The sequence below is a fragment of the Zingiber officinale genome, chromosome 8B, assembly GCF_018446385.1.
Source record: "Zingiber officinale cultivar Zhangliang chromosome 8B, Zo_v1.1, whole genome shotgun sequence".
Lineage (NCBI taxonomy): Eukaryota > Viridiplantae > Streptophyta > Magnoliopsida > Zingiberales > Zingiberaceae > Zingiber > Zingiber officinale.
This window is the reverse complement of record NC_056001.1, coordinates 72,973,767-72,986,287: the sequence shown is the minus strand read 5'-3', so window position 1 is coordinate 72,986,287 and position 12,521 is coordinate 72,973,767. Positions and strand designations below refer to the sequence as shown.

At 35.0% G+C, this 12,521-nt stretch overlaps 1 protein-coding gene across 3 annotated transcripts in view; it reads right to left on the bottom strand.

Annotated features, from left to right (window-relative positions):
- Positions 1-4,137: 4,137 nt before the first annotated feature.
- LOC122015117 (phospho-N-acetylmuramoyl-pentapeptide-transferase homolog) overlaps positions 4,138-12,521 on the bottom strand; it is a 48,917-nt gene continuing 40,533 nt past the window's right edge. For 2 of the 3 annotated variants that reach the window (XM_042571812.1, XM_042571811.1), the window contains exons 2-11: positions 11,986-12,087; positions 11,779-11,892; positions 10,776-11,028; positions 10,616-10,696; positions 10,297-10,523; positions 9,123-9,570; positions 8,937-9,001; positions 8,382-8,575; positions 6,204-6,412; positions 4,138-4,840 (exon numbers count right to left, since the gene is read on the bottom strand). In XM_042571812.1, the coding sequence (XP_042427746.1) occupies positions 4,652-4,840; positions 6,204-6,412; positions 8,382-8,575; positions 8,937-9,001; positions 9,123-9,570; positions 10,297-10,523; positions 10,616-10,696; positions 10,776-10,895 (1,533 nt within the window). In that variant the 5' untranslated portion in view covers positions 10,896-11,028; positions 11,779-11,892; positions 11,986-12,087 and the 3' untranslated portion in view covers positions 4,138-4,651. Of the gene's footprint in view, positions 4,841-6,203; positions 6,413-8,381; positions 8,576-8,936; positions 9,002-9,122; positions 9,571-10,296; positions 10,524-10,615; positions 10,697-10,775; positions 11,061-11,778; positions 11,893-11,985; positions 12,088-12,521 lie in introns of all 3 variants that reach the window. The other variant, XM_042571810.1, reaches the window with a different exon arrangement.

Here is a 12,521-nt window from a genome sequence, read left to right as displayed (position 1 = left end):
TCTGGATGTCCTACCGTGGCATCATGGGCCCGGGGACCATTTATAATAAAAGAAAAAAAAATGATAATTTCAGTTAGCCTCATTGACTATATCTGGGGGTGACTGGCTCGGCTCTACGGAAGTTTCCCACCGGTCATCAGGATAAATCGTGAAGCACACGCGGTAGCCAGTCCAGAAACCCAGCATCCTTTGATTATGCTCTCAATTTGGAGAAAAAATTTCTATAAATACATTATACCTGAAATTTGAATCATGGATACCTGGTGATAATTTGAATGTCCATCATGACACCATGAACCCGAGGACCCATTTATAATAAAAGAAGAGTTGACAAGAGGAGGCATAATTAAAGGACTAAATTGAATTTGGGGTCATAATTTTTAACATTTTAAATTTAATTTTATTCATTTTAAAAGAAAACGTTCCGTTTTAATATTAAATGATTTTTATTTCATTTATCATAAATTTTTTGTACTTATTATGTTTAATTAAAAGTGTCGATCATCTTTTTCCACTCTTATCAATATTATGTTCTGTACTGATTATATTGAGTAAATTGGAAAGTGGGTCGATGGATAACTCAGAAGTTAAATATTTTTTAATTATATGTTTCATTTGTAAAAAAGATTTCTACTAATACATCATAATTAGGATTGAATCATAGATACTTAGATGATAATTTGAATATCTTATCATGATATCAAAACTTTGATACCTATCCTTATCAAATCACGAATTGTCTAATAGTTGTAATAACTATGAATTCATATTTATTACATTGTGAATATTAAATCTTAAATTTTGAGAAATTATAATTTTTTACTCAGATTGAATAAAGCGACACATAATATATCAAATTAAAACTCATTCAGATATCTATAACTGGACATGAAATTCATAATGACTCGATTTCAAGCTAAAAATTATCATTTAAATTCTTTTTTAATTCTCCAAATAATTTTAGTCTTTAAAATTTTTTTCTATATTATAACTATAATTTTATTATTGCTACAACTATGTAATGCTACTATAACACATTCTATTTAGGCAAGAGATACAAGTAGATAATAATGAGAACAGTTTGAGAGAGTATAGTCATATTATTTTATCAGAGTGAGACACCCTTTTAATTAAAAAAAAATTAACATAGAGTGTACGTTTGACAATTCGGTAAACAAATAGCATCTTTTGTTTTTTACTTTTAACCTTAAAAAAAAAAGATAAAAGCTTATCTACTGTAATTTCATTAACAAAATTTACTCCATGTGATATGAAAGCCGAGGTATAACCTTTTTTTAGAAAAATATATTCTGGACTCTTTGTTTTTTAAAGTGGTGAAGAAAAGTAAAATATCTTATGTTCAATGCATATGGCACTATAAAATTATTTTTGGAGAAGAGGCTCTCTTTTATGTATTTTTTAGTCATTCATAGTCTAACTCAATAATTTCAACCTACTTAGTTAACTAAGTGCATCTCCATTGGAAGTTGATGGTAGTTTTTCCTAATAATTTTTTTTTTCTTATATCTATAATAATATTCATATATCTCTATAATAATATGATATTATCTATTTTAGACATACGCCCCTCGTAACTTTAAATTTAGGCTCTACCCAAAAGATCACATACTAATAGAGATATCTTATATCTTTTAAACTCATGATCATTTTCAAACCTTTCCAATGTGGGATTTAAATTGAATCCCAATAATCCTCCCCTCAAATGAAGGGTTACTATTACTCTCATGGTTCAGGCCTCCCCTTGAGCATCCGATCATCCTAACATGTTTCGGACCTCCCCGCAAGCATCTGTCCCCGGTTACTCTTGACCTACTTCGAACCTCTTCGTAAACATCCGATCACCCTGACTTGCTCCGAGTCTCCCCATCAACATCCAGTCACCTTGACCTATTCCGAAGTTCTCCGTGAGTATCCAGTCACCCTGACCTACTCTGGGACCTCTCTGTAAGCATCTGGTCAACCTGACTTATTCCGGACCTACTCTTAAATTTATTCAAGATCACTCCATATAACATTTGATTCATTATTCTGATATCATTTATTGTGCCTAAAGGATATTTACATATCTGTACAATGATATGATATTATCCACTTTAATTCTAAATTATTATAACTTTACTTTTAAATTCTATCCAAAATATCTTATACCAATAAAGATAACTTATATCTTTTTAAATATATAATCTTTTCTAAAATGATTTTTTTAATATGGGACTTACCTTACATCCCAACACTAGATTCGATTTTTCGAACCCACTTTCTGGATTATTTTTTTATTTTGATGGGACCCATACGAAAAAACTAAAAGCTCTTTCTAATGCCCTAAGTCTACTTTCCCTTATCAAACGGCAAATTGTCTAACCTAATCAATCTATTTGGCTTAAAATGACCAATTCAACTGGTTAATGTACATGGATCAACCCTATCAATTTAATAAGACACTAGAGACTAAATGAATCCACTTTGCACTATCAATACATATAATATACCATGGCCTCCTCCCTATGGGATATTGGGTTTATATGCCGCACTCCATAAATATTTTTCAATTTATTTTGACAACTAATAAAAGTTTTTATAAAATCAAACTGATAATCTCAAATTTGATGTTACCTGATTATCTTTTTTTTTCATGGAGACATTAATTTGAAAAGGTCACTATAGCCAAACGGACCAAACTAGTCCAATAGGAAAAGAAGACTAAGTGGGTTGGGCAAATGATAGGTTTCGAAGGATATTGATCGAGCCTAATTGGTTGCCAATTGATTTGCAAAACACATTGTTATTAAAACCCAAGTGCATACTTGGGTTTACATAATTTGAAACTCGCAAAATGAAGTCATTTTTTAAGTGAAATAACAAAGACAGAGCTGAATTCCAGAGTAAAACAGAGTATTCAAGCAACAGCATCGTTTCCATTGTTCTTTATATAATCAATCAGTCTTCATTATCTTTTATTGGAAAAAAAATGGATTGATGCTGCCAGCCGGTCACCGGAATCCCTTGAGAAGAGACACACGAGGAGGAGCACTGTTAGTCGGCAGATCAAGCGGCCTTCTCCCTGATGAAACCGCATGGAGGGAGGCGACGGCATTAATCTGAGGCGAGTGGCAGTTTTGGAAGAGGTGAGTGATGTCCTGGAGGGGTCTCCGCTTCCTGGGCAGCCCCCTGCGCTTGCAACCGACCTTGGAGACGGAGAGGCACAAAGCGGAGGGAGTCGCCGGCGAGGGAGGCACGGCGTTCTCCTTGTCGTGGGATCCAAGAGCCATGGTTATCGATTCATGGAGGGGAAGGAGCCGGTATTTGTACGGGAGGAGAATGGAGGGAAAAATTTTAATTTTTTATGAAAATTTTCGACGAGGTCTTGAATTTTGACTCCGAGACGGTGCTGGCGCCCGCGGAATCTGAGGTTGCAAAAGTAAAATTTTTACTGCTTTTGAATTGACGGGGTCAGACGAACTCACTCCCGCCATGACACCAGGCGAGGCGCCAAAAAAGAATTTGGTTTGGCGCAAAGATGAGTAAGAAAGTTTTGATGATTGATTAAGGGATGGATTACAAATAGATACTCGCTAAACTTCTTCCTATTAGTATATGTATATCTGTAGTTATATATTATAAAAAACAAAAGGATAAGGTGATTTCCATTTTATCCATTCATTTTCTTTTGTGTTGTTAAATTTGATAGAGTAATATTAATTTTAGAATTCTAAAAGTAATATACATTGTCTTGCAAAGCTAGCCAAATAAATAACCACCTCCCTTAAATGGAGTATTATACGTGCAGTGGTCTTTAAAGAGTTGTCCAAGTTAAATATGATAAAATAATCTTTAACATGGACAAAAAAAATTTTTTAAAAAAAAACTATGTTATTAGCGCCCCACTAAAAGCCATTTTATCTAAAAAATTTAATATAAAATTTCAAAACATCCATAAATAGTTATCAGAATATTTCTTTGTATTATAATGCAAACAAGGCAAACAGAAGCCAAACAAAACAAGGAGGCCCCTTGCAATGAAACCAAGCACCACTAAACGAAAGCATAAGCAAGCAATTTAAAACTCTTTCGTGAAAATTATTACAAACCTGCAAATGAAAGTATAAAAAAACAGAATTTTATTAAACTGTGGTTTAGTTATACTTTCTCTGGACCCTATAGACAATTTGTATCATGTACTCTTCTCAAAGCATAACGATTGATGTTTTACAATGTTTCTTAACTCTCAAGGATACCGATATACAATTTAGAAGCTGAAACCTCAAAAGCACTGTTGCAAGGCACTTGGCAAAGCAAAGGCAGCAGCAGTTCTCACCAGAAGAATAATGTTTCGGGCATGAATTATATACCCTATGGCTACTTGCAAGAGGTCGCCCTTAATCCATGCATCCGCATCCGGAATAATCTCATTGCAACCGATCTCAATCATTAGCAGATGCCCATCTCATTGTGAAGACAACAGTTACCATTGCCTCCCAAATAACGGTGAGACTTATTGATGCTAGTCAGAGTTTGGTCAGTAAATACAACTTCATGAACTAAATAGCTTTACCCTCAGACCAGCTCAAGGCAAAACAGACTCGGATAAAGGATATTCAGCCACAGGAAGATGCAACAAATGAAGTGCTAGTCAAGCTGAAATTAAACCAACATACCCAGCAACAAGTGCCAAGATGAATGATACTATATAAGCGACACCAACAATTAGAGGTTCTTGCACTCCACACAGTTCAAAGTAATGATAGATTGATGTTGTGCCTACAATACCCCTTCTACTCTTCCTCTTATACAAGAGTTTAGAAGCCCTTTTGTGGAAAACCTGTATTGGACAACCATTCTAGTTAAGGAAGAATTCAGACAACAGATTCAATAGTTTAACTATATATGTGCTTAGAATGATAAGCCAACTAAGATTTGACATAGATATTATTCATAATGTCCAAAGGAAAAAAACAGGCATTTTCCATGATGCAAGCAAGGTATGGTATGTATACATTTTTAAAGATTAGACATCCTATGCTCCAACCATTTTCAAGCTTGTGTTGTGTTAGAGTTTGCAGTTAGCACATGTATCTTAGGGCCAAGCTATGCTCATGAATATGTATGACTAAGTTGTTTCATACATAGACCAGACCTAGAAATACTATATTACTCAAACTCAAGTGTGTGTATTTGATAGTTGTTCTGAATAACTTTTACAAGATGTTTGATTTTCCAAAAAGAAATCAACTTAAAATATGTTAGAAAATAGAAAATCACAAAATGAAAAGGCCTTATTTTCCCAAACTTTGTGCTTCAGATAACAGACTCATGTTATAGCAGCATTAACATGTCCCCTTCAAATGGACATGTTGTATCCTTGTGATAAAGTACAGTAGGGAAAAAAGTATGATGTATCTTTAATTGCAAGCAACACTTGAAACTTGGATGAAAACAAGAATGTCAGGACCAAAAGAAACCATGCCACTATGCTTACCAATACTTCCAATCATAATTCTTAAAAGTATCTAAATACTGCAAATATATGGTCTAGACAAGCCAATATGTGGGTTGAGTATGTAGTTGAGTCCATAAATGAATTTGATTAAATCCACTGAGTCACTCACGATAAAGTAAATGGCAGATCTCTGAAACAAGCATCTAATCCAATATATATAGAAATAATAAGGAAGAATGAGTTGATGATGAGAAGTTTACTAAGAAATGATGATATTTCTGTCAAATAAATTCTCTTCCAGAGATGTACATCCTTTTTCATAAACAATTTATAGTACGACTTGTAAAGAATAATAGTTGCAAAAATTCATGTCTTTTGTTTGATATCATGGAGTAAATATAAAACTTCCTCCTATATGGATGCATGACATTATTAATTAAATATGTTTCATCATTAAAAAAAAATAGTATTTTATATAGATTGCTTATATCAAATAGTTTGATATGCTTTAAGGTAGATGCAAAGTTTTCTTTTATGTGGATATTTAGGTTAATTAATTTGGAGAAGTGATGTTATACATATTAGGTATATTTATTTTATCAATAAAATTAAATTTTAATATTAAGTGCATATGTCCTATAAGAGAGCTCAATCCCAAAAGATTTGCATGCATCTGTTTTTCCGAAACTTTGATTATGGACATGGATAAAAAATCAAAGAAAGTGCAAGACTAACACCACCGTACCTGCATTATGACTGACAAATTTTCCAACATAAAGATACCAGATGATATGAACAATGGGAAGAACATTCCTGACAAAGCGGCCATTGCAGCTAGAGCACCACCCAATGCCAACGCTCCAACATCACCCATAAACACAGAAGCTTTATGTCTATTATGAAAGAGAAACCCGATGCAGGCTCCACACATTGATGATCCAAAAATCGCAAGTTCTAAGTGGTATAAAAACATAGAAAATACATTATTAGAAATAAATGTACATCCATACAAAAAACAACAAATCCTACAAACAAAAATCCAGAAATATGTTCATTACAACATTATAAATCATAGAAACTCTAGACAATCACATTATGCAATCCATCAACTATGTAAGCTATTAAAAAATATTATAACACTTTGTCAAGAAAAGTCTAGCGTATCCATATAGAATCTGGTAGTTACCATGAACTAGAAATCATCATTAGCCAAAGGGAAAAAGAAAGAGGGTGTGCATGCCCATACACAAATGAATTTACTAGCAAATTACAAACTAGAAAGCTGACAAAATGGAAATCATAACAAAACCTATAAACTAGTAAGATGTACATAAGCTACTGAATCCCGATACCTGTTTTCAACAACATATGACTATTATGAAAATAAAAAATAAAAATTCAACAAACAATGGTGCCAAATCTCATAATGAACATCCTACAAAGATTTTCAATTCCAACAGAAATAAAAGAACCTGTTCAGCAAATATTAGGTTAGAGTTCTCATCCTAAGGACGAAACTTTGTCAATTGCTTCAATCAACCAAATTCATCACTATTGTACTAATAATCATCGACAACTTGTTGGGGTTTAATGGATCTTTTCCAACCAAGAAAGCAAACTTAATTTAAAACTCAAATCAGCATTAACTATATTCAGTATCGTTCTTATTGATCTCCCACCTCTTCAACTCTCATCAATCCAATTTGTCAACCTATTGAATCTATCAGTCATCTTTGAAAATATTCATAAAATAATAGAGTATGACTGATTTGTATCATTTCATAACATTTTCATTTTAGTCTAAGGTACACAAGACAATCAGAGAGAATCTAGGAAGTCCTCTTCATTTTAACCACTCCTCAATACCTTGTATAATAGATCCAAGACATGTAGCAATGTTACTTGCAGGGATGTATGTCCATCCCTTTCATGTATTTGTTCATTTCTGTCTTAATGGCTGATACTCAATGTTCTAAATGGCAGCTGAGACGGCCACCTAGGGGGTAGGCGGACATCAACCACACCGCTTTTGTCTAAGGCGGCATTTTAAGCGATCAAAGTCAACATAGATTAAAAAAACCCTTGCGGTGCTCTAGGTGATTTCAAAATAACTCACCTCCTTCCGCATCGAACCGCTACCACTACTTCCATGGCCTGTTGTCGTTATTAGGTTAGGCTTTTATATACTTTGAATTGAAATCTCGTTAAATACAGTCGTTTTGCTCGAACCAACAAGACGCGAGGCGTCAAGGCACCACGATGCATCGCCTAAGCCTGGTGATGAGTCTGGACCCATTCCGCATGCCTGGAGGCGTCGGCGACGAGCCCGGGCGCATCGGCGATTGGCCGGGGCACGTCGGCGATGGGCCCGAATGCTTCGGCGACAGGCCAAGACGGGTCACCCGAGTCCAACGATGCATTCAAACGTGCGACGTGATCCAAAGTCGAAATGGCAAAATAAAAGGTTAGGTTTTTCTTTTTTTAACTTAAGATTTAATCGAATAATAATTTTAATCAACTCCCGGCTATGATTGGAATAATTTAAATAGACTTAATTAATGCCTACTAAAATTATCCTATTATATATATATATATATATATATATATATATAGGCACTTAGATGGCCAAGGCACTGACCGCTTACCGCAATTTACAACACTACTAATACTATATCTTATGCATTCAATTTTACTTTTACTTGAGAGTTATACCATTTATGGTTATTGACCATGATTCCAGCTTTGAGTTCATTACATTTGCACTCTTATCAATTAGCACAATATCAGTTTGCAAATAATTATACCATGAAGATTGTATTGAACATGGCTAATAAGTTCTACTGAATAATAAGGGAAAATGGGTAATGTTCTAAACAAATTCTTAAAGAATATACAGTTATCAATTTCAAAGTAGCATACTTACCAGGATTTATTGGAAGAACAGCTATGGACATTCCCATAAAAGCCAAAGCAGCACACCCACCAGCCAAGCCATCAAGTCCATCAGTCATGTTGACTCCATTACTCATAGAGACAAATAATGATGCTGTCAAGACTAGATAGAATTTCCCCAAATACACAAGTCCCAATGGCGGAGGAAGAGGAACCAAAAATTTCCTTCAATCAAACAGAAGTAAAAAAAAAAAAATCAGGATTTACACTACATTAGAAAAACGAAAAAGAACCAGGATTTACAATCTATCAAGAATTTCAGAATGTGATTCTCATCATTGCAAAGTTACCAAAAAAATATGAATGGAAGAAGGATTGATAGAGAATAAACACAGAAAGACAAGGGGAATTATTTGAACTTCTTGAAAAGGCAAACCTTCATAAGTACAAAAATAATCACTAATCTTATTTCCACTAATCTTATTATCAGTTAATGTTGACTAAAATGATACAGACTAGAAACACAAAAAATTATCAGTTTTTGCCAACTAAACATGATGATCTTACTGGTTATGAGAAACTATACATGTTGTATGGTGTTGATATATGTGCAGAATCCAACCAAAATGAAAACAATGTCCCAGCAACTATCTGCACCAACCACAGAAAAAGAAATAATCAAACAAAAAAGGTGAAGATATCTTTTAGATGGTGCAGGTGATGTGCAAAATTTTGTACATGTCAATATTATGTGTGGAGATAAAAATGCTACCTGCAAACCAAATTTTGCCCAGCCTGGTAAGCCAGAATTCTGACTATTATTACAGCTTAGAAGGTCGTCAAATAACCCAATTGTTGCAAATGAAATGGTTCCTATTACAGCTCCAAATGCAGCACTATTGTTGCCAGCCTTGACAGAAGCAACAGCAATAGCTACAGGGATGAAAAATAGCCCACCCATTATTGGGGTACCCTTTTTAGACCAGTGAGAAGTTGGACCATCCTTCCTAATAATCTGATAAATCCTCATGGTATCAACTATAGGGACAAACAGAAATCCTGCAAATGCTGATATAACTGCTGACAAAGTGAAAGGGTGTGTTAAGAAAAATGGCTCCAAGGGCATCCTGACAATCTGCCATGAACACCAATCAAAGAACAAAAGAAATCCAACAAGGAATGCCACCAAAGTCATGCTGATTAACATGCCCTTGCGCGTTCTGACATAAAGGATCAATACCAAGTCAATGATCAAGGAGAAAAGGTATTCACATATATTTCACAATAAAATGACCAACAATTTAAGTTGAATAAATGGATTTTTTTTCACTGTATTATTTTCTGTGATGCCATATTTCCAATTATTGCAAGATCACTAAAATCTTCAATCTTGTTTGATAGAGGTCACATGACAACTCCCTCCTCCTTTGTATAACTAATCCTAATTAATTCAATTAACCTAACTGCAAGATATAAGGAATTCTGTTTACAATGTCAATCATCTTAGCCTATTTTCTTTTGGTTTAACCACTGTCAGAGCTACATTTACTGAATTACTGCATTTAAACTATATTTACAAAGTAGCTTCTCATCTTATACTCTTATTATTGTTGCATTAACTTCTTGTGCATGTTATTTCTTATGATCAGAAACAAAGAATAAATTGATAGTTGATGCTTTATGAAATTGGAAAAAAAAAATACTTGAAGAAAATACTTGAAGATACAAACTATACATAACAAAAAAAGGAAGATGGTGTGATGAAGAGCGTCTAGAAAGGCCAGCCAAATAAGTAATGTGTTAGAATGGTCAAAATCACTTGAAAGAAAAAGAAACACGAGGTCCACTATGAAATCCAAATAACACCAAGCGACGCAACAAAACATGTTAATGATAACAAAAAATAAATGACCGACAGATAATCTCCGCTATAATATATAAAGCACCTTCTCCTCCTCCGCCCTGTGAGGGTCGCGAACCGATGGGCCGTCACTGTCAAAGAAGGATCAGACGTTTCATAACGGTCCTTATTTGAGGCCAACTCGACATCAGTAACAGTGGAGACAAGAAGGTCTGCATCATAATCTTCATCATCGCTGGAAGACATATACGAGGTATCCTCTCCAGAAACTCCGTAGCCATCATCTACGAGCGTAGGGATACCCATAGAATCCTGCATCGTAGAAGGTCAGTCAAAAAAAAAAAAAACACAGTCCTTCGCTTAAAGACGCAAACGAATATAATCCAATGCTAACAAAAAATTACCTCATCGAAAGAGAAAGAAGCCATTGGGAGTAACAACTGCCGACGCTTGCGCATCTTTCCACCAGATAAGGATCGACAGCGCTACGAGGAAGACAAAGAAGAATCGTATCGCGAAGGCCCAAACAACCTGAACAGGAAAAAAGGAGTGCTGGAAACTAACCTGAGACGCGGATCGGAACCGGGGAGGAGCGATCCAAGTTCGCGCCGACGAAGGCGCAGAGAGGAGCCATTTGGTTGGATGAAACCCTAGGCAGACGGGATGGGGAGCCGCGGAGCACATCGGAAGGAGGGTGCGGCGAAACCGAGAGGCGGGCGGGGGAAGGAGAAGGAAATAATAAATGGAAATGACGTCGGCAGTTGCTAATTCCGCGCAATTTCTGCTTCGTCCTTTTTATGCTCTTGTTGGGCCGACCCTGTGAGGTAGGAACGGCCTGGTTATTCCGGGCTAATCCGGTCCAGGCACCAGGGTGTATTAACAAATAATATTTAAAACTAAAATAATAATAATATTCATTTAATTTTTTCGATTAAAATTATGAATATGAGCATAGGCTTTCGATAGTGAGATTCAATGGAGGTTCAAAATTTGACTCATGATCGTTTAACAGGAGCCAAATTGATTTTCTGAAATTTTGTTTCGACCAGACGCCGGGTCAATTCCAACACAATTCAAGTCAAGAATCAACACAACAGTGTTGCCAGAATCTTTCATCCATTAATTAAGCTTTTCAATTTTATTATTGACTCTTTTAAAAGTTGTTAAATGTTGAACATCATCACAATAAAACACTATAATTTCTTATTTGGAGACAAAAATTACTTATAAAGAGATTTTAGGATTCAAAAAAACAATAATGCTATACTTCATTGATGCTCATGATGTTATCCCCTCGGATGGGTCTAGTGACTAGCGCATGAGGTGTTATCACAATGAAATATGGGATTCGAATCTCGGTAAAGTTGAGATAAATGTCTCCCTTATGTACTAGTCACTATTCCAAAGGCTAATAGTCGTCCGTGATTTACCTCTTCCGTGTTGGCCCTGGGACAAATTGATAGAGACGCTGACAACAAAATCGATCGATGGGCAAAGTGATGCAGTGATGGAGAGGATATGAACCATAAACAAAAGAATAAGGCTCTAGTTATCAGGTTTCACATACCTAAGTGATCTGGGCAAGTGAAGGATCAGCTGTAATTTGAGTTGTGCAAATGGAGAGACGACTTACTGAATGGCCAAGCATCTCACCATCTTGCTACTGAAGCTGAATAACAAACTGAATAATTCCAAAGAGGCATTTTGGCATCAGTACCGAAGAAATATCATGCTTGAGACTAAGAGATATATTTAGGCGTGAAAAATGTTGTACCTTTTTTATCTTCAAGGAGGACGACAACCATCAATAGGACTTGCGGAAAAGCTTCATCAGGACGACGTTCGTTTCTGCATCACCAGTCTTGGCTTACTTTTACTGCAAGATGTAAAGCCCACAATGTATTTAGTGCATTACAAACACCAACAAATTGAAGTTTGAAGGTGGTGTAGGATTAAGTTGATGATGGACTAGATCCAATTGAATCTATGTGGATGAACCTAATCTCTATATGGTGGGCTACATTTGATTAAAATACTCCTAATTATCATTAAAATATCTAAATTCAATTAAATGATCTAACACTTTAATGCATATAAAGAAGGTTTGAATTAAATGAATATGGATTTAATGTGTAGATCCAATAATCCGATTTATTAACATTGATGGACTATTATTGATAAAAGCTAGATCCTGTTATAGATGCATCATTTAGTTCATATATAATATATTGAAAATCTAACAATTAGTATCAAAGCCTAGGATTGACTTATTATTAATTTTTAGGATTGACTTAGTATTAATTTTTAAGG